General features: G+C 46.3%; 1 protein-coding gene across 1 annotated transcript in view; it reads right to left on the minus strand.

Annotated features, from left to right (window-relative positions):
- The window catches only part of LOC311231809 (fibrinogen-like protein 1), a gene marked incomplete at both ends in the record, with an annotated part of 33,771 nt that overhangs the window by 5,179 nt on the left and 5,087 nt on the right, over positions 1–23,505 (minus strand). The window contains 3 exons of the mRNA XM_084318433.1: positions 4,669–4,766; positions 5,293–5,452; positions 8,238–8,369. Of these exons, the coding sequence (XP_084174559.1) occupies positions 4,669–4,766; positions 5,293–5,452; positions 8,238–8,369 (390 nt within the window). The remainder of the gene's footprint in view (positions 1–4,668; positions 4,767–5,292; positions 5,453–8,237; positions 8,370–23,505) is intronic.

The following is a 23,505-nucleotide window of genomic DNA, read 5'->3' on the forward strand; positions in this document are numbered from 1 at the left end:
TCGGAGTTGGAGGAGCGGAGGCCTCGTGCTGGAGTGTAGGGGTGGAGTAGGTTGGTCAGGTAGGAAGGGGCCAAACCGTGCAGGGATTTGTAGGTGAGGAGGAGGATCTTGTAGGGGATTCGGTAGTTGATGGGGAGCCAGTGGAGTTTTTGCAGGGTGGGGGTGATGTGCTGCCAGGGTTTGGTGCACATGAGGACACTCGCAGCAGAGTTTTGGACGTACTGTAAGCGATCCAGAACCTTCTTGGAAGCACCAAGAAGGATTCCGTTACAGTAGTCGAGGCGGGAAGTGATGAAGGCATGAATGAGTGTTTCCGCTGAGGTGTCGGAGAGTGAGGGGCGGAGGCGGGAAATGGTTCTGAGGTGGAAGAAGGCGGATCTGGTGACAGACTTGACGTGAGGGTGAAATGAGAGGGTTGAGTCCAGTATTACGCCCAGGTTCCTTACCTCCGTGGAGGGGCAGATGGAGTAGCCATCCACGGAGAGAACAAGGTGGTCGATCTTTTGGAGGAGGGCTGGGGAGGCTACAACTATTAATTCGGTCTTCTTGCTGTTGAGTTGAAGGAAGTTGGTGGTCATCCATGTTTTTATGTCCTGGAGGCAGGCAGTGAGGGAGGGGGGAGGAAGGGGAGCCAAGGGTTTGGTGTGGAGGTACAGTAAAGCTGCGTGTCGTCTGCGTAAGAGTGGAAGTGGAGGCCATGTTTCCTTATGATATCACCGAGTGGGAGGAGGTAGATCATAAAAAGGAGCGGACCTAGCACCGAACCCTGGGGAACACCCTGTTTAACATGTGCTGGAGCTGACCTGGACCCCCCGAGGGAAACATAATGCCACCTGTTGGTAAGGTAGGATGTGAACCAGGACAAGTGGGTACCAGTGATGCCAAGGACACTTTCCAGGCGGTCTAGGAGGATTGAGTGTGAGATGGTGTCGAAAGCAGCTGAGAGGTCCAGGAGGATGAGGATGTTGATGTAGCCAGCATCAGCAGCCATGAGGAGGTCATTTGTTACCTTGATCAGGGCGGTTTCGTAGCTGTGTTTAGCCCTGAACCCAGACTGGAGTGGTTCGAACAGGTCATGGTGGGCCATGTGACTCTGTAGCTGGGCGGCTACTGTGCATTCGAGGACCTTGCTGAGGAAGGGGAGGTTGGAAATGGGGCGGAAGTTGTTGAGGTTATCGGGGTCCAGACCGGGTTTTTTGAGAATTGGGGTGACTGCTGCCACCTTCAAGTCAGCAGGGACGGAGCCAGTGGACGGGGATGAGTTGATGATGTCTACCATGAGAGGACAGAGGGTAGGCAGGCCAGCCTTCACCAGGGTGGTGGGCATGGGGTCCAGAGAGCAGGTGGAGGATTTAGAGTCCGACACCAGCTTCATAATGGAGTCGGTGTCCACCAGGGAGAAGGATGAAAAGGAGTAGGTGGGATGGGGCAGAGGGTCATGTTTAACAACCGGAGGTGTGGGGGACACAGGAGTAGACTGGAGCTGCTGGTAGATGGCATCGATCTTGGTTTGGAAGAATTCCGTGAATCTGTTGCAGAGATCAGAGGAGGTGGTCTGGAGGGGGTTGTCAGGGGGCTGGAGGAGTTTGGTGATGGTGGAGAAGAGGGCTTTGGAATTCCCTTGGCCTTTGGAGATGACATCAGAGTAGAAGGAGGACTTGGTTTGGGTGAGGGCGAGTCTGTAGGAGATGATGTGGTCAGAGTAGGCCTGGGCGTGAACAGCGAGGCCTGTTTTCCTGCAGCGCCTCTCCAACTGGGGGCCCTTGGCTTTCATGGAGCGGAGCTCAGGGGTGTACCAGGGGGCGGAGTGTGTAAATGTAACAGTGCAGGTTTTAAGGGGTGCGAGGGAGTCCAGGGTGGCAGCTAGGGCTGTGTTGTAGGTGTTCACCAACTCAATGGTTGAGAGCAGCTGGGAATCATGAGCGAGGTGGGAGCTCAGGGCGTTGGTGAGGTCAGTGGGGGTGATGTTTTTTGTGTTCCTGTACGTCATGGGGCGCTGTGGGCGGCCAGAGGAGGAGGGGAGATGAACTGAGAACTTAACTGCAAGATGATCAGCAACGTGGAGGTCCGCGCCACTGAGATTGGAGGGAGTGATGGTCTCGGTGGAACACACCAGGTCCAGTATGTGGCCTCTGGTGTGGGTGGGGAAATCTACATGCTGGGTGAGATTGTGGCAGTCAAGGAGGGACAGGAGGTCGTCGGAGGCGGTGATGTTGTCAACATGAATGTTGAAGTCGCCAAGGAGGAGAATTGAGGAGGTGGATGAGCTGACGGAGGTGAGTAGATCAGATAATTCTGAAATAAACACGGGGGAGGGAGGAGGGGGACGGTAAATCAGGATGACAAGCACAGGCTGGGGGCCAAGCAGTTTGAAGGCAAGGCATTCAAATGATGTAGCAGGAGGGGTGGGGACAGCCTTAACCTTGAAAGAGGTACGATGGAGAATTCTTGTAGTAAATTCTTCAGGCAAAGCCGTTGCAGTGGCTTAAACAAGGAAATATTGTGCCCTTCACACGTTTCTATAATTGTTTTGTCGAAACCGGAAAGCCTGTAGCCGGTACTTCCTGTACTTCCGTTTTCACACTTTAGGAGGCATAGCTTTACCAGCCTAAGGCAGGGAGCACTAAAAACAATCTCCCTACTGGGTACATCCTGATAACCCCACCTTTCTATTGGCTACATACTGATAACCCCACCTCCCCACCTTCCTATTGGCTACATACTGATAACCCCGCCTCCCCACCTTCCTATTGGCTACATACTGATAACCCCACCTTTCTATTGGGTACATACTGATAACCCCGCCTCCCCACCTTCCTATTGGCTACATACTGATAACCCCACCTCCCTACCTCCCTATTGGCTACATATTGATAACCCCGCCTCCCCACCTTCCTATTGGGTACATACTGATAACCCTGCCTCCCTACCTCCCTATTGGCTACATATTGATAACCCCGCCTCCCCACCTTCCTATTGGGTACATACTGATAACCCCGCCTCCCTACCTCCCTATTGGCTACATACTGATAACCCCACCTCCCTACCTCCCTATTGGCTACATACTGATAACCCCACCTTCCTATTGGCTACATACTGATGTGACCTTGGGTGTCGTGAAAGGCGCCACCAAATAAAATGTATTATTATTATGGTAGGTGACAGTGGTGACAGCGCATTGGCAACTAAGAAAACAAATTTAAATCAAGAGAAAAACCGACGAGCCCCTCCATCAACGGAGGCCGACACACAGTATTTTCCCAACACACTCTCACTACATCCTGCGCGTGTATAAACACAGAGGCCACGTCTGGTCTTTTGTGAGTCAATGTGTACTCAGATATTTGTGATCGGATCCACTCGCAATGGATAGGTTTGTTGTCAGAAGCGGTGCCGGTTGGCCGTGTGTTCCAAATGCTGGCAAAAGAAAGGCGGAATCTATAGCCCTTTCACTGCCACACTACCAAACGGTTAAGCCTTTCACTGTGAAAATTCACAGAAGGTTAACCCTTTCACTGCCACACAACAGCCGGTTAACCGTCGGTTGTGTGATAGTAAAGGGTTCACCTTCTGTCGTGTGGCAGTGAAAGGGATAGTAGTAGCGCCACCAGCAGTACTAAAACTAAACGGAGTAAAAGACAAGTAAATTACAGCGGCACTTGGAAACCAAACATGCTGGATTTAAAACGGAACCACTAGCCGTCTTTCAGAAAGAAGAAACTATTTTGGAGCAGAGAAAACTGTGCTGAAAACGGCAACAGTCAATGAAAAAGGACTACATCCTTTGTTTATTTTTATTATTATTATTATTATTATTATCTAGCCGACATCTTTGACAGACTCAATGCGTTGAATCTGGGACTACAAGGTCGGGACACAGACCTGTTTGGACTCACAGCTCAAGTGCTGTGTGCTGGATTAAAAAACTCTGTTTGTGGCACTCCAGGATAATCAGCGGAGATTTTGGGGTGTTTACTCAGCTTGATGGCTTTTTGGAGGAACAGAATGTTGCAGAAAATTGGTTGAAGCCCATCATCTGTAGCCACATAGAAGGGCTCATTGATCAATTTCGGAATTATTTTCAATTTCACTATTTTATTGGAACCAAGATCCGTCAGACACAGACACTGTCTGAGCAGGAGGTGCCCATTGATCTTTCGAGTGACGAGCTACTGAAAGTCAAGTTCACTGGACAGGCGCTCGCAAAGTTCTGGATATCAGTCCGGAACGAGTACCCAGTGCTGTGTAATGCTGCGCTGATAAAGCTTGTCCCCTTCGCATCAACATACCTCTGTGAGGCCGGATTTTCGGCTCTGACATTAATACAGATCTCGCCTCAGAATAGAAGCGGATCATCGCCTCTTTCTCAGCACAACGCAGCCGCGTATCATGGAACTGTTCAAATGTACAAGCACACCCTTCCCATTAAGTCTTGTTTTTTTTTTCTTTTTTTTCCCGCATATATATATATATATATATATTTTTTTTTGGCAACATATTTCGGCTAAATGCCTCGTTTTATAAATGTGTATACAGAAACAATTCCGTTGCTTTTGTTGATAATATTCTTTCATTTAATTGATAACATAGTGCTGTAATTTCATTTTCTAATAAATATGCACGATCAAGTTCAACAACGTGTGCTTTTATTCTCCACACAGAACACACCTTGGGCCGTGAGCAGGTGGAGGCGGTCGTTGCCGAGCCAGAACTCTCCGTCAGGGGAGTGGAGGTCTCCGAACCCATGCTTATACTCCACCCAGGCCCTGCACACACACACACACACACACACACACACAGAAACACACACACACACACACACACACACACACACACACACACACACACACACACACACACACACACACACACACACACACACACACACACACACACACACACACACACACACACACACAGACAGAAACACACACACACACACACACACACACACACACAGACACAAACAGAAACACGTACACACACACACACACACACACACACACACACACACACACACACACACAAACAGAAACACACACACAAACACACACATGATACATTTTCTCAGCCCACATAAAACTTATGCCAGAGATACTTGTACAACTCTTAACCCAACTCTCTATCTCTACACACACAAACATACGCACATGCACACACTCACTCTCTCCTCTCTCTCTCTCTCTCTCTCTCTCTCTCTCTCTCTCTCTCTCTCTCTCTCTCTCTCTCTCTCTCTCTCTCTCTCTCTCTCTCTCTCTCTCTTCTCTCTCTCTCTCTCTCTCTCTCTCTCACCTGTCGAAGCTCTCTCGCCCGTCCCTCCTCCTCTGGAAGACGGTCCAGCCTCCTCCGTTGCTCATGTCACAGAAGACGGTGAGGGAGGTGGGGGAGTCGTCTGGACGCACCGTGTAGAGACCGCTGGCCACGTTACCGTCTGTGAACACCTCGGAGCAGTCTGTCCACACACACACACACACACACACACACACACACACACACACACACACACACACACACACACACACACACACACACACACACACACACACACACACACACACACACACACACACACACACACACACACACACACACACACACACACACACACAAAATAACCTCGCCGTCGGTTGTGTGATAGTAAAGGGTTAACCTTCTGTCGTGTGGCAGCGAAAGGGTTAACCGGCTGTCGTGTGGCAGTGAAAGGGTTAACCTTCTGTGTATTGTCGCAGTGAAAGGGTTAACCGTTTTTTGGTAGTGCGGCAGTGAAAGGGTTAACCTAACCCCTAACTCCTAACATAATGAACCTAACCCTTAAAACCTTATGACCCTAATACCTTACCCTAACCTGAACTTAATCTTTGTTAACCTTAACTCCTTGCCCTAACCTTTAACCTTATGACCATAACCGCTAGCATTACGCACTATTCACACTAACACTCTATACACACACTAACACTCTATATACACACACACTATATACACACACTAACACTCTATACACACACTAACACTCTATATCACACACTATATACACACACTAACACTCTATACCAGGGGTGGGCAATTATTTTTCCCGGGGGGCCGAATGAGCAACTGAAAATATGTTGGGGGGCCGGGCCAAAATTCCAAACTCAATTATGCATAATATACATTTTATTTCTATATAAAAAGCAGTAAATGGCATTGTTTTGACCCCTGGTAAGAGTGTATGTTATTATTTGGCAATTAAAAGGTGAGGTTAGCTTTCAAAAATATCATTTATTCAAATAGAATTTATTTCCAAAATGATAAACAAAATGTGAAACATTAATAACAAAGGGCATTTTGAGTTTCATATACTATTGAAACAAGGATTTTCTTAGCTTTCTAAAGACATCACATCATCTTATAGCAAAAATAAACAAGACATGTCACTGAACTGTGTAAAGAAAAGTGTCCCAGTTTTGTAGCCTTTTTTACTTTACATGCCTATATTAAACATTTAATGTTTTCAGAACTGTGCAAAAAAAAGAAAAAAAAATATCAAGTGTCCCATTTCACTTGTTATATTTCCACGTTTTAGTGTTCTTCAGTTCTTTTTTTTTCATTCAGTGTGAGAAATCCAGTCTCTGTTGAGCTTTAACAAGTCCATCAAAGTCAGGTTGCATGTCTGAGGTGGAGATGCGAAGCACAGCTGCCAGATGTTCATCAGTGAGAGAGGGTCTGTACCTGGACTTGGTAAACGTCATGACTGAGAATGTCTGTTCACATATGTAGGTGGATCCAAAGAGAACCAACATCTTCTGAGCATGTCTCCTAAGCGTATACTGTGCGTGTGAACGTTGACATAAAAAAAAAAAAGTAAAAAAGAAAAGAAAAAAATTTTTTTAAAAAAAATATTTTTTTTTATTTTTTTTATTATCATGTAATCTTTCGCGGGCCGGTCAGAATCATCCCGCGGGCCGGATCCGGCCCGCGGGCCGTACAATGCCCAGGTCTGCTCTATACACACACTAACACTATATATACACACACACTATATACACACACTAACACTCTATATACACACACACTATATACACACACACTAACACTCTATACCAGACCTGGGCATTGTACGGCCCGCGGGCCGGATCCGGCCCGCGGGATGATTCTGACCGGCCCGCGAAAGATTACATGATAATAAAAAAAAATAAAAAAAAAATAAAAAAAAATATATATAGTTGTTTGGGTGGCTGGAGTCTTTGATAATTATCTTAGCCTTACCCATGCACCACTTGTTGTAAATGTTCTGGAGAGTGGGAAGCCCCCCTCCAATTGTGCGTTCGGCTGAACGGGCCACTCTCTGTAGTCTGCTACGGTCTTGTGCGGTGCTATTCCCAAACCAGGAGGTGATATTGCCAGTCAGGATGCTCTCTATTGTGCATGAGTAGAAGTTCTTAAGGATCTTAAGGACCTCCCCACCACCACCACCCAGCCCCCTACTGCGTGTTGCTTTTTAACAGCGGAGCAGTGCAAGAATGTGACAATTTGACCATGTGACCGCGGCAACGCGGGAGAGCGGCAGTGCGGAAATAGGCTGTCTCTAAGACAAACTCTAACCTTAACCAGCTCCTTAACAGCGCCTAAACTTAACCGTTCTAACCTTAACCAACTCCGAAACAATGCCTAACCTTAACCTTAACCTTAACCATGCCTAACCTTAACCTTAACCATAGAAAGAATATTGCCATTCTCTAAGACAAACTCTAACCTTAACCAGCTCCTTAACAGCGCCTAAACTTAACCGTTCTAACCTTAACCAGCTCCTTAACAGCGCCTAAACTTAACCGTTCTAACCTTAACCAGCTCCTTAACAGCGCCTAAACTTAACCGTTCTAACCTTAACCAACTCCGAAACAATGCCTAACCTTAACCATAACCTTAACCATGCCTAACCTTAACCTTAACCTTCACCTTAACCATGCCTAACCTTAACCGGCGAAAGAATACACGTAAAAAAATAAAAATCACGTTAAAAAAAAAAAAAATTGATGGGATTCGAACTTGTCAACAACGGACCGCAGGACCGCAGGACCGCTGCGTCGCCAGCCAATCAGGGAAAACGCGGAAGCAACGGCAGCACTGCTCCGCTGTTATTAAGCAATAAGCCCCCCTACTACCTCTGTAGCTGTCCTCCCCACCACCACCACCACCACCCAGCCCCCTACCTCTGTAGCTGTCCTCCCCACCACCACCACCACCACCCAGCCCCCTACCTCTGTAGCGGTCCTCCCCAGGGCCCAGGTGAGCGTTAGGGAGGCTCTCTAGCTGCTGGGCCTGACTGCCGTGCAGCTCCTGGATGTACTGGTCCTGGTCACTGATCACCTCCAGCAACCTGCGCACCTCACCTGCAGACCTCCTAACATCTCCTCACAGGGGACTGGGGCCTGGTGGGGGGGGGGGAAGAGGGAGGGGGGGAGAGAGAGAGGGAAGGGGGAGAGAGTGGGAGGGGGGGATAGAGAGAGGGGGGAGAGAGAGAGACAGAGAGGGAGAGGGGGAGGGGAGAGAGGGAGGGGGAAGGGGGAGAGAGTGGGAGGGGAGAGAGGGAAGGGGGAGAGAGTGGGATGGGGGGATAGAGAGGGAAGGGGGAGATAGAGAGAGGGGGGAGAGAGAGACAGAGAGGGAGAGAGTGAGAGAGAGAGGGAGGGGGAGAGACAGAGGGGGAGAGAGAGTGAGAGAGAGAGGGGGAGGGGAGAGAGGGAGGGGGGAGATAGGGAGGGGGGGATAGAGAGGGAAGGGGGAGATAGAGAGAGTGGGGAGAAAGAGACAGAGAGGGAGAGAGGGAGATAAAGAGGGAGGGGGAGAGACAGAGGGGGAGAGAGAGTGAGATAGAGAGAGGGGGGAGAGAGAGACAGAGAGGGAGAGAGGGAGATAAAGAGGGAGGGGGAGAGACAGAGGGGGAGAGAGAGTGAGATAGAGAGAGGGGGGAGAGAGAGACAGAGAGAGAGAGGGGAGAGAGACAGAGAGAGGAGAGAGAGACAGAGGGAGAGAGAGGGAGGGGGGAGAGAGAGAGAGTGTGAGAGAGAGGGGAGAGAGAGGGAGAGAGAGACAGAGAGAGAGGGGGGGAGATAGAGAGGGAGGGGGGAGAGAGAGAGTGAGAGAGAGACAGAGAGGAGAGAGAGATAAAGAGAGGGGGGAGAGAGAGAGAGACAGAGAGGGAGAGAGAGAGACAGAGAAGGAGAGAGAGAGAGAGAGAGATAGAGAGAGAGAGAGAGAGAGAGAGAGGGGGGAGAGAGAGTGAACAAGAGATAGAGAGACCGTCAATCACACATATATTCCTGCACTATACGCACTGTACTGATATCAACACTGGCAATGTGTTTCCCATGTCAATAAAGCCCCTTTGAATTATCCATCTATCCATCTATCTATTTATCTATCTATATGTACGGTATATAGTAGGCTATATGGTGCATATTGATAAAGGTGTGGTAAATTCAGAAATTATTTACAAAAAGTATATACACACACACACACACATATATATATATATATATATATATATATATATATATATATATATATATATATATATATATATATATACTGTAGATAGACTGAATGTACAATCAGAGCTGGTCCTAAAGAAGCTTCTTACCGCCAGGAGACCAGACAGGTAGAGAAGAGCGAGGGCTGATATCCTCCACGCCGCTGCTCCCATGGTGAGGTGAGATAGAGTGACAAGACCTCCTCCACTGTCTGCCTGTCTCTCTGTCCGCCTGTCTGTCTACCTGTCTGCCCACTCTCTGTCGTTGCTCTCAGCCTGTCTCTCCCTCCCTGTCTCAGTCTATGTGAGCTTATCTGCTGTTTCACTGAGCAGACGACTGAAGGGGAATTCACAACACAACGGGTCTCACTGTGCAGCCCAGTGGTTCCCAGAGTGTGGGGGGGGCGTGGGAAAAAACAATATGGGCAGTTGACGTTTTTGGCTTTAAAGGAGTTTTTTTTTCACATCACATATGAGTAATGGAAATCCTTCAGTTGTTTTACGGACTCTTATCTTTCCAAAAATATGTGTGGCATTATTATTTTTCGTAATCAAAACTCATGGTAAGATGATTGCACACAATTTGACTATGTACTTCTAATTCATTTTGGCAAACCTTCTCATAAAAACACCAAAATGCTAGAAACATTTGGAATAATTTCTATTCCATTGATGATTTTAACATTTCTTACCAAAAAGCCTTCATAATGTCATAATTGTGAAAGTCACACCAAATGATATGCGTCACACCATATAATGAATTACACCACGCAACAATCCGTAATGCAAGAACGTGTATTTAATCCATTTAACAAACAACCAAAAATAGTTCAAGACATATGATTGATATCATGGGTTCAAAGAGTATAATCAATAAGAGTATAATCACTTTGAAAAACAGTTTAAAACAGTGTCACAAAAGATATTGTATAGCACTGGGTCAGGCTGGACTTCCATCTAATGGTTAAATGAGGCTTCTGTAGATGACGGGTTAAGTTCAAAATCTTTTGTAGATCTCTCTTCTTTGTCCTGTATTTTAACTGCGCATTTCTCCATAATTTCCCAAGTCTTTCTGTTCTTGATGGTGGTAGAGAATTTACTCTGAATGTTTGTACTTGCCCTGTCAGTTTATTTTCTTAGTATCTGTACCAATTCAAGATAGATATTTTAGAAACATGGTCAAAAATGATCAGATACATTTTTTATAACATTTTTATTTACTTATTATAATAATTGGGACAACATTCACACTAATGACTTGTTTTCTCCATGTCAAATCTTCACCCTTTTCATTCAAGTGTGTGTGTGTGTGTGTCTGTGTGCGTGTGTGTGCGTGTGTGCGTGTGTAGTATCCTCAAGAATATGTGCATAATCTTGTGTAATTTTTGCAATTGTACCTATCTAATTTACATGATTAGAAGAATTATGGTAAACTTTATATTACCAGCAACACGTTAACATAATTAACCAACTTCACATTGACTGTGAGATGTAGAATTGATTAGACAGGAAGTTAAGAGCGGAACCATGTAGTTCAGGTGATGCGCCAGGTCCCCTAGGCCCTCTCACGCCAGAGGAGTCTTGGAGTTAACTGAGCAACACGTGTCTTCATTCCTCTTGATCATATCCTATGCTTTCAGGTCAGTACATGGTGAAAAGTACCGAAAACACTATCGTTTAGAAGTTATAACGTTAGGTGAAATGAGTGACAAGAATTGTGAAATGAGTTGAATGTTTAACCGCGTCAGTAAGAATATAAAATATGTTATGTGCACGGACATTGTGATATGCATTTGCCGCGAGGGAAAATGGCATTTTCCACGTTATCAGATACTAGCAGCGCATAAAAGACGTTATATTATTAAGGTACATTGTGACTTGTTTATCCAATGCTGAAACCTGAGCGCTTGATTATAATGTGAAGTAAGGTCGTTTGACTATAATGTGAAATAAGGTGACCTAACGAAAATATGGAATAAGGGTAATCACTTTCCCTGAAAACGTGTCTGAAGGCCGCAGTATGTATACGTCACCAGAACGCACATGTCATTGTACACCTCCAGTCAGAACTGAATGTTAGGAGACGCCATTAATAGGAGCAAATTATCCTAGGAAAGCAATATTTCCCATGAACTTTAAGAGCAGTCTTAAACTACCCAAAGTAGGTTACGGTAAAAGTAGGTTTGACTTTGGTGCTCTCTGACTTATGGACATTGATGACATGTGGCGACCTGTTGTTTCAATAGCACATTGTAATAAGTATTTAAATTACTGTTCAAGCCTTTGGCTAAAAGAGGAATAGTTAAGCCATCTCTCTCTCTCCCTCCCGATCTCTCTCTCACGCTCTCTCGCTCTCTCCCTCCCGCTCTCTCTCTCTCTCTCTCCCCCTATCCCTCTATCTTTCCTATCCCCTCAGCCCCCTCGTTTAAAGGTGTAATCTTACATTGTGAGTTATCCTAAAAGCTCACACATGCACGTGTAGAGTGAATATTTGGTATTACCGTAAAGAGAAATATGTCGCTTAGGATTTAAGTGAATATTTGGACAACTATTGATATTGAACCCAAAGGGGAAATGTAAATGAAAGAGTATGATTTACGTGAATGGTTTGATAACCAAAGATAGTGAAACAAAGGTGAAAGTAAATGGTTTCAATGAATAACTGGATAACCTGTGACATTGGTACAGAGGAAATGTACATGTGGAATGTAAATATGTTATATAGCATTACTGGCCTCGCGTCTCGCTCTTCGCCATAATGAGATATATCTTTATCTCCAGCACCTACTGTGCTCATTAACAAAACAATGCACCCATGCACTTGACCAGGCCCCGCCCCAGTGTCCTCCTATAAGACACCGGACATGGTCACACTCCCCCTTCCTCTTTTTTGTTTCCATCATGGACGCTGCAGTGCACACCATGAACTAGTAGTTATGAAATGCAGAGGGAAATTGAACAATGTTTTTTATTTTCTTTTATTTATTATCTTTTCCCCCCCTCTTTTTTCCGATTTTTCTCCCATCCCACTGTTAGTCGTTATGCCAATTCCCAACCCCCTTCCTGGTTGTTGCGCACTCCCCCCTACTGTTGGTCCGAGAGGCCGGAGACTGTCACATGCTTTCCTCCGACGCATGTGCAGCCAGCCGGCAGCCAGCCTGGCAGCGCAGATTCTCACCGGGAGAGTGTAACGTGTGGAAGGTCACACTACCTCCCTCCAGATCCTACCGTCGCTGTGCAGGCGCCCCGACCGAACTGTAGGGGTCGCTGTCCACAACGCCCAGGACCCACCCTTCAGCTTTCCCACCCCTAACACTGCCAATTGTGTTAGTATGAACGACCAGCCAAGCTGACCAGCCAAGCTGATAGCAACGGCGAGAGCTGGATTCGAACCCAGCGTCTCCAGCGTTGATGGCGAGCGCCTTTCCCACTACACTACCTAGCCGCCCGAAATTGAACAATGTTGGGTTTTCGCCGGAGGTTTGCCAGCCCCTGGAATCTTCTCTGCACATTCTAACAGCACATCGGGCCTGTCCTGGGGTTTCCTCATCTTCTGACAGCGGATCGAGGGACGTCGCGCGGCGGCTAGCTGTCGGGCTAGGTCGCGCACAGGTAGGGCCTGCGCTACCAGGCATCAATGCTAGCATTTGTGATACTGCTCGTTGTCCCATGAGACAACCGAGTTGTGTATTGGCGCAAGGGGCAGGATATCCGGGTAAAGGTTGTCGTCATGACTCTGAGTTGAATGTTTTCCCAGCTATCCTGTAGCATGCGGCTAATGCTAATGCTACGATGCTGGGTCACTGTTCCTTTGTTCCCCGCCGTGGGCTGTCACCACTTTTCCCTCCTCTTAACCAGTTCATTGATGAAGGTCAGTCGGTAGCTAATGTGGGGGGTTTTGCTGAGGCTTATTTACCCTTTTTATGGGTGAATGGGCTGACAACAGGGCACAATTGTGCCCTGGCTTGAGAGCCAGTTAGCATCGATCCTTTGCCCTGGCAGGGTTGAACGGTGTCCCACCCGGAAGCAGACGCCTGAGGGCGAGTCGGCCTGGCAGGTGGCGGTATGGGCTGATGATGTTTATACCGCCACAGGATGGAATTTAGCAGCGGCCAGTGTCATTGCTCAGTTGACTGTTTTTCTGTCCACATTGCTGTCGGGTAGTGGGGCTGCAGGGCCGAGGGATCGGCTACATTAGATGAGCACGCCCTAAAAAACTTCGCCGTCTAGCTGTGTCCAGCTCGCTCTCCGGTTACCCCCCCCCGCAACATCAGCGGGATAAGGGCTTGTGTTGCAGTTTGCACAACCCCACCCTCCGTTTTCAGGTTTGGTGCAGACCCTGTTGTCAGGGTCAGCAGCAGTGACAGCTCTGGCCGGCGAGATCCAATCTCTGTTAGCGAAGCAAGCCATAGTCGTGGTCCCAAGGGAGGACGCGATGTGTGGCGTTTACTCCCGGTATTTTCTGGTGCCCAAGAAATCGGGAGGTGTCAGACCTATACTGGATCTGTCTGCGTTCAATCGGCTGATTGTGACGAGGCGGTTCAGGATGTTGACCGTCAAACACCTATGAGCTCTGTCAGGGTGGGAGACTGGTTCACCTCCATAGACCTGAAGGATGCGTATTTTCACATCCCGATCTTCCCTCCTCACAGGAAATTCCTTCGCTTCCTTTTTCAGGGTGTGGCGTACGAATACCAGAGGCTGCCGTTCGGCTACTCTTTGGCCTCCCGCACATTCACCAAGTGCGTAGAGACCGCGCTGGAGCCTCTACGTCGTCAGGGGATACGAGTTATTTTCTATCTTGATGACATTCTGCTCCTCAGCCGGTCGGAGGAGGTCGCCAGGTCTCATACCAGGCTGGTGGTGGAATTCCTCACCAAGCTGGGTTTTGCTGTGAACTGGGAGAAGAGTACTCCTCTTCCCAGTCAACAGGTGGAGTACTTGGGCTTGGTTCTAAGCTCAAGGCCCATGAGGGCAACCCTCTCGGAGCGGCGGCGAGTGGCTATCCTCGACGTGCTCAGGGGGCTCCGTCCTGGCAGGACGGTTACGGCGCTGTCCGTGATGCGCCTACCCGGTATGATGGCATCTGCTCACTCTGTGGTCCCTCTTGGCCTCCTCTTCATGAGGAGGATACAGAGGTGGTTTTCCAGTATGGGAATAGACCTGGTGAGAGGCAAGTGGAAACGTTTGAAGGTTCCCATGTCAATACTGGGGGATCTCGACCACTGGGGGAGGACTGGTACCCTCACCAGCGGGATCTCCACGGGCAGCAGGCTGTCACACGTCACGGTCTTCACCGACACCTCCCTCACGGGATGGGGGGGGACGTGTCGGACCAACGCAGTAGGGGGCAGCTGGACGGTCCATGCTGCCCGGTCTGCACTGCACATCAATGTGTTGGAATTGAAGGCGGTCCTTCTGGTCCTCAAGTGGCTCGGCCACCTGGTGGTGGGCGAGCACGTGTTGGTCAGGACGGACAACTCGACGGCAGCGTCGTATGTCAACAGACAGGGTGGAGTACGCTCCATCCGTCTGCACCGGGCGGCGGTCGAGCTCTGGCTATGGGCGTCTCTCAATCTGCGCAGCCTGAGGGCGCTCCACATCCCTGACAAGGAGAATGTGGGCGCGGATGCACATTCCGACGAATGGGGACTAGGTCCAGACATAGTCAGATAGGTCTGGGACCAGTTCGGGGAAGCCACAGTGGATCTGTTTGCGAGCAGACAGTCTCACCAGTGCCCCTTATGGTTCTCGGTCAGTCGGGGGGACAATCCTCCCTTGGGGGTGGATGCCTTCTCGATGTATCCATGGCCGCCCGGGATTCTGTACGCGTTTCCCCCCATACATCTGATAGCTCAGTTGTTGGAGCGGATACGTCAGGAGCGCAGGACCTTGATCCTGATCGTGCCGGACCGGGGCACAGCTGTGTGGTTCCCGGTCCTGATCCAGCTCTTGGTAGCCCCGCCGTGGCCTGTTCTTTGGTCATCGCGGGCCCTCTCTCAGGTGCACAGGTCTCTGTGGCTGTTCCCTGTTCTGGGACAGCCGCTGATGGTTTGGCTGTTGAGAGGGTGAGTCTGGAGGGGATGGGTCTTGACCCTTCTGTGGTCGACACCATCCGGAACGCACATGCTCCCTCCACTATCGTGGTTTACGCGGGTAGGTGGCGTACTTTCCAAGAGTGGTGTAAGGTGGGGGGCTTGGACCCGGTGTCCTGCCCCCTGGACGCTGTCCTTTCCTTCCTTCAGTCTATTTTGGGTAAACTGTCAGCCTCGACGGTGAGGGTATATGCCACGGCTATATCCTCTTGTCATGTGGGGTTTGAGGGCGGTACGTTGTTCAGCCACCCTCTTGTGAAGCGTTTCCTGCTTGGCGCTCGGCGTCTCAAGCCGGTGGAACGTTCTCTGTCTCCGAGTTGGGACCTCCAACTGGTCCTCGGCCGGTTGTCTGAGGCCCCGTTTGAGCCTCTTGAGCTGGCATCTTTGGGACAGCTGTCCTTCAAGACTGCGTTCCTGCTGGCCATCACCTCCGCTAAGCGCGTGGGTGAGTGCCTGTCTATTCGGGCCAATAGCGGTGCAACTCTGAGGCCTAATCCAGTCTTCGTGCCAAAGAATAGCCGGAGCTCTTTTCGCTCCAGGGATATTGTGGTTCAGGCATTTCATTCGCTTCCGATCAACTGTTTGTTTGTTACGGTGGCCCTCGTGCGGTTGAAGCGCTGTCCAAGCAGCGCCTGTCACATTGGTTGTGCGAGGGCATTGCCCTTTGCTACACGTTGGCTGGGCAGGTCCCCCCTGGGGGCGTCAGGGCGCACTCCACTCGTGGCTACGCTAGCAGCTACACTAGCAGCTACACTAGTGGTTACACTGGTGGCTACACTAGCGTGTTTGTGTGTGTGTGTGTGTGTGTCTGTGTGTGTGTGTGTGTGTGAGACACTAGGCTGAGGTTCTGAAGGTGTACCTGGACGACAAGGAAAGCACTGCTCAGTCCATCCTGGCAGCCGATAAGTCCCTCACAAAGGCAGAGCAAAGAGCAACAGGTATTGTCTTGTTTAGTTTAGCAGCTAACATGCTTTTCACTCACATTGTTACAGAGTCTTGGAAGTGCGTGCACGCATAGTCACAATTATTATCATATTTTCTATCGCTATTCATTGGAGCACACCGATGTGAAGGAAGGGTCCACTGGGTTTACAACACAAGACAAAATTAGAGCAACATAGCATGTGGCACAATTATTGTTTTATCTTGTTTGAGTGCCCTGAGAATGATTACATGCACGCACACATCCATATTGTGGATACTATCTAATATCCTAGTTAATATGCATCTTCATATCCTGATTACCAATAAGGCAGTATACAATCCCTGTCTCCTGAGCCGTTCAGCCATTGTGTAGTGTGATGTGTGCCTGGTGCCAGTGTATGGCAGCCATTGTGTAGTGTGATGTGTGCCTGGTGCCAGTGTATGGCAGCCATTGTGTAGTGTGATGTGTGCCTGGTGCCAGTGTATGGCAGCCATTGTGTAGTGTGATGTGTGCCTGGTGCCAGTGTATGGCAGCCATTGTGTAGTGTGATGTGTGCCTGGTGCCAGTGTATGGCAGCCATTGAGCCTGCGTAGCCCAAGGTTGGGTGCTACCAGTGGTGGTGAAGGAGAAAATGTCCACCCTACATTGTAAAGCTCTTTGAGTCTGAGAAAAGCGCTATATGAAATTGAATGGATTATTATTATTATTATTATTATTATTATTATTATTATTATTATTATTATTATTATTATTATTATTATTATTATTATTATTATTATTATTATTATTATTATTATTATTATTATTATTATTATTATTATTATTATTATTATTATTATTATTATTATTATTATTATTATTATTATTATTATTATTATTATTATTATTATTATTATTATTATTATTATTATTATTATTATTATTATATGAGTAGATGGAATATTACGAGCATTTACGTGGAAACGCAACCCAACAGTAAGCAGATGACAACACTGTTCCACAGGACCTGCCCTTAACCCATTCTGCGCCAAAAACGAGTTAACTCGTTATTGCCGTCCAATCGTCGAGTGCCAGACAACTCGTTATTGGATCAGTTTTTCTTTTATTCGCTATTTCCGTTCATAACACATCGGGGCAGCCTGTGCAGGCTGTTCTGAGTGTGTCTGTGATCGCAGATGGTCAATACCGCCACCTAACGCCTTGCGGCTGCTATTGCACTACATTTGAAATGATAGCAGTTTGTTTTCTGGGCCGAGCTGAGCCGTGTGGGCGGGGTTTAAATACTCCGGCAAGACAAGACAAGCGCTTACAACGATGCATCACCTAGGCTGCCCCCCCCCTTCAATATGCAATGCCGGATAACGTTGGACGGACTACCGCGACCAGTACTTGGAATGGAGATCAGATAATTGGATTCTTTTTTTTGCATTACATCAGAGACAAGGTAAGGACAGTATATATCGCACTGCACAAGACCGAAGCAGACTACAAAGAGTGACACGTTCAGCCAAACGCACAATTGGAGGGGGGCTCCCCACCCTCCAGAACATTTACAACAAGCGTTGCAAGGGCAAGGCTAAGAGAACCATTAAAGACTCCAGTCACCCGAACAACTGCCTCTTTGAACTGCTGCGGTCAGGCAAGCGATACCGGAGTCTCAAGGCGAGCACAGAAAGACTCAGAAGAAGCTTCTATCCCCAGGCCATCAGGCTGCTAAACGAACAATGAACACTACACAACAACAACCACCAAACGCACATAGCACACACATCCACACGCACACACTCACTTTAAACAAACACACTGTAGCACCCACTCCACACACTTTATAGCACACACCCACTTTAAACAAACACACTGTAGCACCCACTCCCCACACTTTATATTTATTTATTGATGAAGGATTGCACTACAACTCGTACACCTTACTGTAAATTGTACCTAAATTGTACCTCATCCCATTTCTGCTTTGCACTATATAGTACTGTACATTAGTACACTGCATAGTATTGTATATTATATGGTAACTCAGAACATTGTACATATGTCTATACCGAACACTGTGACCTCATTTCTTCTTCTAAATTACATGCTATACTATGTTATTTGATACTATCTTGTCTAGCACAGTCTCTGGAGCGTAACAGTAAGAAGCATTTTGTATGAAAGTATTCTGTACTTCTGTATGACAACTATTAAAGAAACTTGAGAAACTTGAAACTATCCAATCTTGCGTTGATCTCCCGCGATCGAAGCTGTCTGTGTGGAATGTGTGTGTGCTGTTTCCCGTTGGTCACATCACAACACGCAGGGGCGCCCCACTCCAAGCCCCCTTCATTCTTGCATGAGGAGACATAATAACGATCATCTAGCGATGATTTCAGGAAGATTCGATAATCAGGCGAAAAATTACAATGTGATAACTGGATTTCACTAAAGGGCTATTTTCGCGTATTTTCCTGGGATTTCCTTTCTTTCTTTTGCTTTCTTTCATCCAATTCAGCCCTTCTGAGCACACCACACTACCACCTTAAAGGAACACGCCGACATTTGGGGAAATTACCTTACCGTCTTCTCCAGAGAGACAAGAAGGTAGATATTCATTATGAATTGAAAATGGGGGACCCTGATGTAAACAAGACGAAAGTCTTTCTCTGGTCTGCATCCCCTTAACAATTGTGTGTATTGAGCTGTACTGTACTTCTGCAATCTGTTAATTAAAGTTTTCAATCAATCAATCAATCAATACCCGTTTCCTCTCTGTGCGTTCAGTAGAAAGCTATCTGGCTGCACGTTAGCCTAGCTTAGCACAATGAATGGAAGCGGACAGTGCCGGTTAGCCTAGGCATTGTCCAACTAACACCTCTCCCGAAGGCTAACCGGCACTGTCTGAGAGGAAACTGGTATCTATCTTCTTGTCAAGGTCAACTTTATTTATATACAGTAGCACATTTAAAACCAACCAAAGTTGCACTAAAGTGCTTTACAATATAAAAACAGAGAAATATAAAAAAATACAAAATACAGTATACACAAAATCAAAAGATACAATACATTAAACAATCACGACACGACCGGGGATGTATGGCTTATCAAGCCTCAAAGAGCCAATGAAAACAAGTGAGTCTTCAGCTGTGCTTTAAAAATCTCTAGGGTCTGGGCAGACCTCATCTGCAGTGGAAGACTGTTCCACAACTTAGGGGCAGCCACCGCAAAAGCTCGGTTGCCTTTTGTTTTTAACCTTGGGACATTTAAAAGTAATCTAGCAGGGGTGCAAACATGGAAGTTCAGCTAAGTACTGAGGGGCCATGCCATTCATTGCCTTGAACACAAACATCCCAATTTTTAAATCAATCCTGAAGCAAACGGAGCCAGTGCAGGGAAACCAGCACTGGCCTAATGCGTTCACGTTTCTTTGTGCTGGTCAAGAGGCGTGCAGCAGCGTTCTGCACTAGCTGTAGGCATCGCAGGGAGAGCTGGTCCAGACCCACATACAGGTCATTGCAGTAATCCAGCCTAGATGAGTTGAAGGCATGGATAACCCTCTCTTGTCTCTCTCTGAAGAAGACGGTAAGCTAATTTCCCAAAATGTTGGCGTGTTCCTTTAGGCAATAGCTCACGACAGGCCTTGGTATATGGTTATTATATCACAGCTATAAGGGGCGTAGTTCGCCACAGCCCCTTAGCTCTGATATAATAACCATATGCCAGGGACTGAAGTGAGCTATTGCTTTTATCAAATGGTTACCAAATAGGCTATGGCAATGTGAAAGTAGGACACACTTCAATTTAAATGTTTATGTTATTATTAGTAAATTTTTATTAGCAAATAATAATGTTCAAAATAAAATAGACCCTCCTGGCTAGGGTTGAGTACCGTTCCATTTGAACGGATACCGGTACCAGTACCTGGGAATCGATACTGGTACCCGGCCGACCCTTTTTCGGGTACTTTCATTGTAACAACATTTGTATTTCTGTTGTAAAACTAAACTAAAGTCTACACCACACAAACTAAAACCCCTCCCTACCTCCCTCTCCTCATTTAAACACATGTTAGATAGCTTTAACCTCTTAAGCCCGGAGCCCTATTTTCTGAAAATCTGCCTAAAATACATACCTAAGTAAATGGAATATTGCTCCACTTCTACGAGGCCATTTGCATGTTCTTGGTATCTAGGGACATCTATGGACCTCAGTGAATGTATTCCCAGTGTCAGAAATAGTGTGTCTATTACTAGACTTGCTTAAATTGTGATGAAACCAAGGAGAATATGAATTATGATTTTTTTTTTTTGCATCTTTGACAGTGAATAACACCATGATAAAGATGACCAGACATGAAAGACTGCCACTGAGCTCATTCAGTACCTTCTTGAGATCACGTGTACAAAAATCTAAGCAAATGAATAAAGGGAAGATGATTAAACGGAAGGTTTTGTAGATACAGTACTGAATTCTCCCATCCGGACCAATGCAATTTGAAATATTATTATAGAATATAGAATAGCAGGCCTATAAATTACTTTATTATAGCCAATTCACACATTTATGGATTGGGCCAAATCTTATTGTTATGGGGTGTGGTGTTTTCGGGACCCAAATAGTGCAGACAGAGTGCGAGGAAGGAGGCAGGAGACGAACGTTCAAAAAATGAATAGGTCTTTACTGAAGTCCAAGACAAAAACGTGAAGCACAACTGTTACACGGAACAACAACAAGGCTCGGCCCAGCCGGCGCGGGACAGGAGGAAAACAAAAGACTAGACTAGACCTAACCAGAACAACGAACTTAGACAGCAAAATAAAAGAGGACCAAAACATGAACACTAAACATACACTTACTGAGACGAGCAAAAATACAAAACAGGTAACGAACACGAGGGCAGACCGTAGGCTCACAGGAACAAAACAATAACTTAAGACGAGCAGGGCTGAATACATACAGAGGCTCCACAAGCTGAGAGTTGCCGAAGCACTGATACGAGAATAATGCTCACACGAGCTGGGTTGCGAATACTGATACAAGGTACGAGACCGTAACAGGAAACAATTAACGAGCGCCGAACAACGACGGGGCGGAATCATATATACTAACACTGATTACCAAACAGAAACAGCTGGGGAGACTGGGATACAGAATGACCCAATACACACACTAGGAAACAAGACTAGAACAATATTACAAAGACAGAAATGAATACAACACAGACAAGGACACTAGACTAATAGGGCAAGGAACATTACAGAACATAACAATAGGCAGCATGACTTGAGAACAAAGCAGAGGTTAACATGAGAGTAAATAAAATTAGACATGAGCAGTAGCGCCAACAGGCCACCAGATGGTGCCAGATGATAAATGTTCAAAACTTCCAAAATTTTCAAAACGTCTCCAAAAGGTGGACCACAACACTTATCTTTCAAATTAAAATAAAATGTTCTCCTACTAAACTCACTTTCTAAATGAAAAAGACTTTTCTGGCAGTGTATTATTTCTTGCCCTAAACATATTTAACATTGTTTGAAAGTTAACCATGTCTTCCGCACGGGCGGAAGAGGTTAATAGCTAATTCTACTCATTTGGGGGCCATCTGTTCTGCATCTGCACCTTCAATGTGTCAATCTCCTTTTGCAACAGTATCTCTCTCAATCTCGCCATCTCCTGAAACAAAATGTAAAGGGCACGTGAAAAAAGTCACCAAATTACAAAGTTTACATCATAATAATAATAATAATAATAACTGTATTTATATAGCACCTTTCATACATGGATTGCAGCTCAAAGTGCTTCACAGCAAATAGCATAAAATGAACATAGGCATAACATTTGCATACAGTCGACAGAATAAAAGCAATGCATAACGTGGAGACATAAGAATATGTATAAAAAGACAATAAAAGTATTGCAATGTAGGTGATGAAATCACTGCGCCCAGGCAGCAGTGGTTCGGCACAAAATAGTTCAGAGTATATATCTGCTTAGAAAACGAAAATGTCTAATTTTTTTTTTTTTTTAAACATATATATTTCTCCACGTGGTAAATACACAGGTCACAACATGTTGACAGGAAAGTTTTGGAGTTGTATTTGGACTGTTGGGAACTAGGCTACACTGGCACACCTACTTACAGTGAATGACGCTAAGCTAGGCTAACGATGAGGCTGTTCCCTAAGCCTAATGCAGGGGTGGCCAACCTTTTTTGAACCAAGATCTACTTTTTTATTTACCCGAGAGCTACCAGCCAAAATTGTATATTGTAAGCCGTCATTTGAGGCTTTATAAAAGCAGCATAATGAACACAAATCTGTCAGTGCCGAGTCCGACCTCATCTTAAATAACAAACAGCATTGATTGTTGTAGTTAACAAGGAGAAGAAGAGTTGATTTAGCAAAAAAAAAAAAAAATTGTTTTTTTTATAATCAAATTTTATTAATCAAGATCTACTTGAAATCAGCCCGCGATCTACCTGTCGATCGCGATCGACTGGTTGGGCACCACTGGCCTAATGCATGCACAGAGAAGAAAAGGCTTGTCTAACTCCAGGGTAGATGGCAAATAAGCTAATTTCCCAAAAAGTTAGTGTTCCTAACCCTCTAGTCTGAGCTCATGAGCTCCTCCTCCCTAAGAATTTTCACAATTTCTTTTTTACATACCGGTAATATGAAACTACATGTTCATACCTTCAAAATAAGCCATCAATTGTAAAATTCGAGCTGATAGTTTTTAATCAATGTCCTATGAAACATTCTGGTAAAATCCTTACCAAGTCGCAGCACAGCGGTTTGAAAGGATTCAGTGAATTCAGCAATTTGATAAGAGAACTACACTCCCTCCCAGAATGCAATGTGATCAATGTCACTAGACCAATTCACACCTGGAACAAAGGCCCAGTTTCTAGTCTGTTGTTCCTTTGTTATTCCAATGACTGGGCCCAGGCGGCCCTACAGTGACACACACTTTGCGAAACAGTAAGA

The sequence above is a fragment of the Notolepis coatsorum genome (genome assembly GCF_963971535.1).
Source record: "Notolepis coatsorum genome assembly, chromosome: 7".
NCBI classification, from domain to species: Eukaryota; Metazoa; Chordata; class Actinopteri; order Aulopiformes; family Paralepididae; genus Notolepis; species Notolepis coatsorum.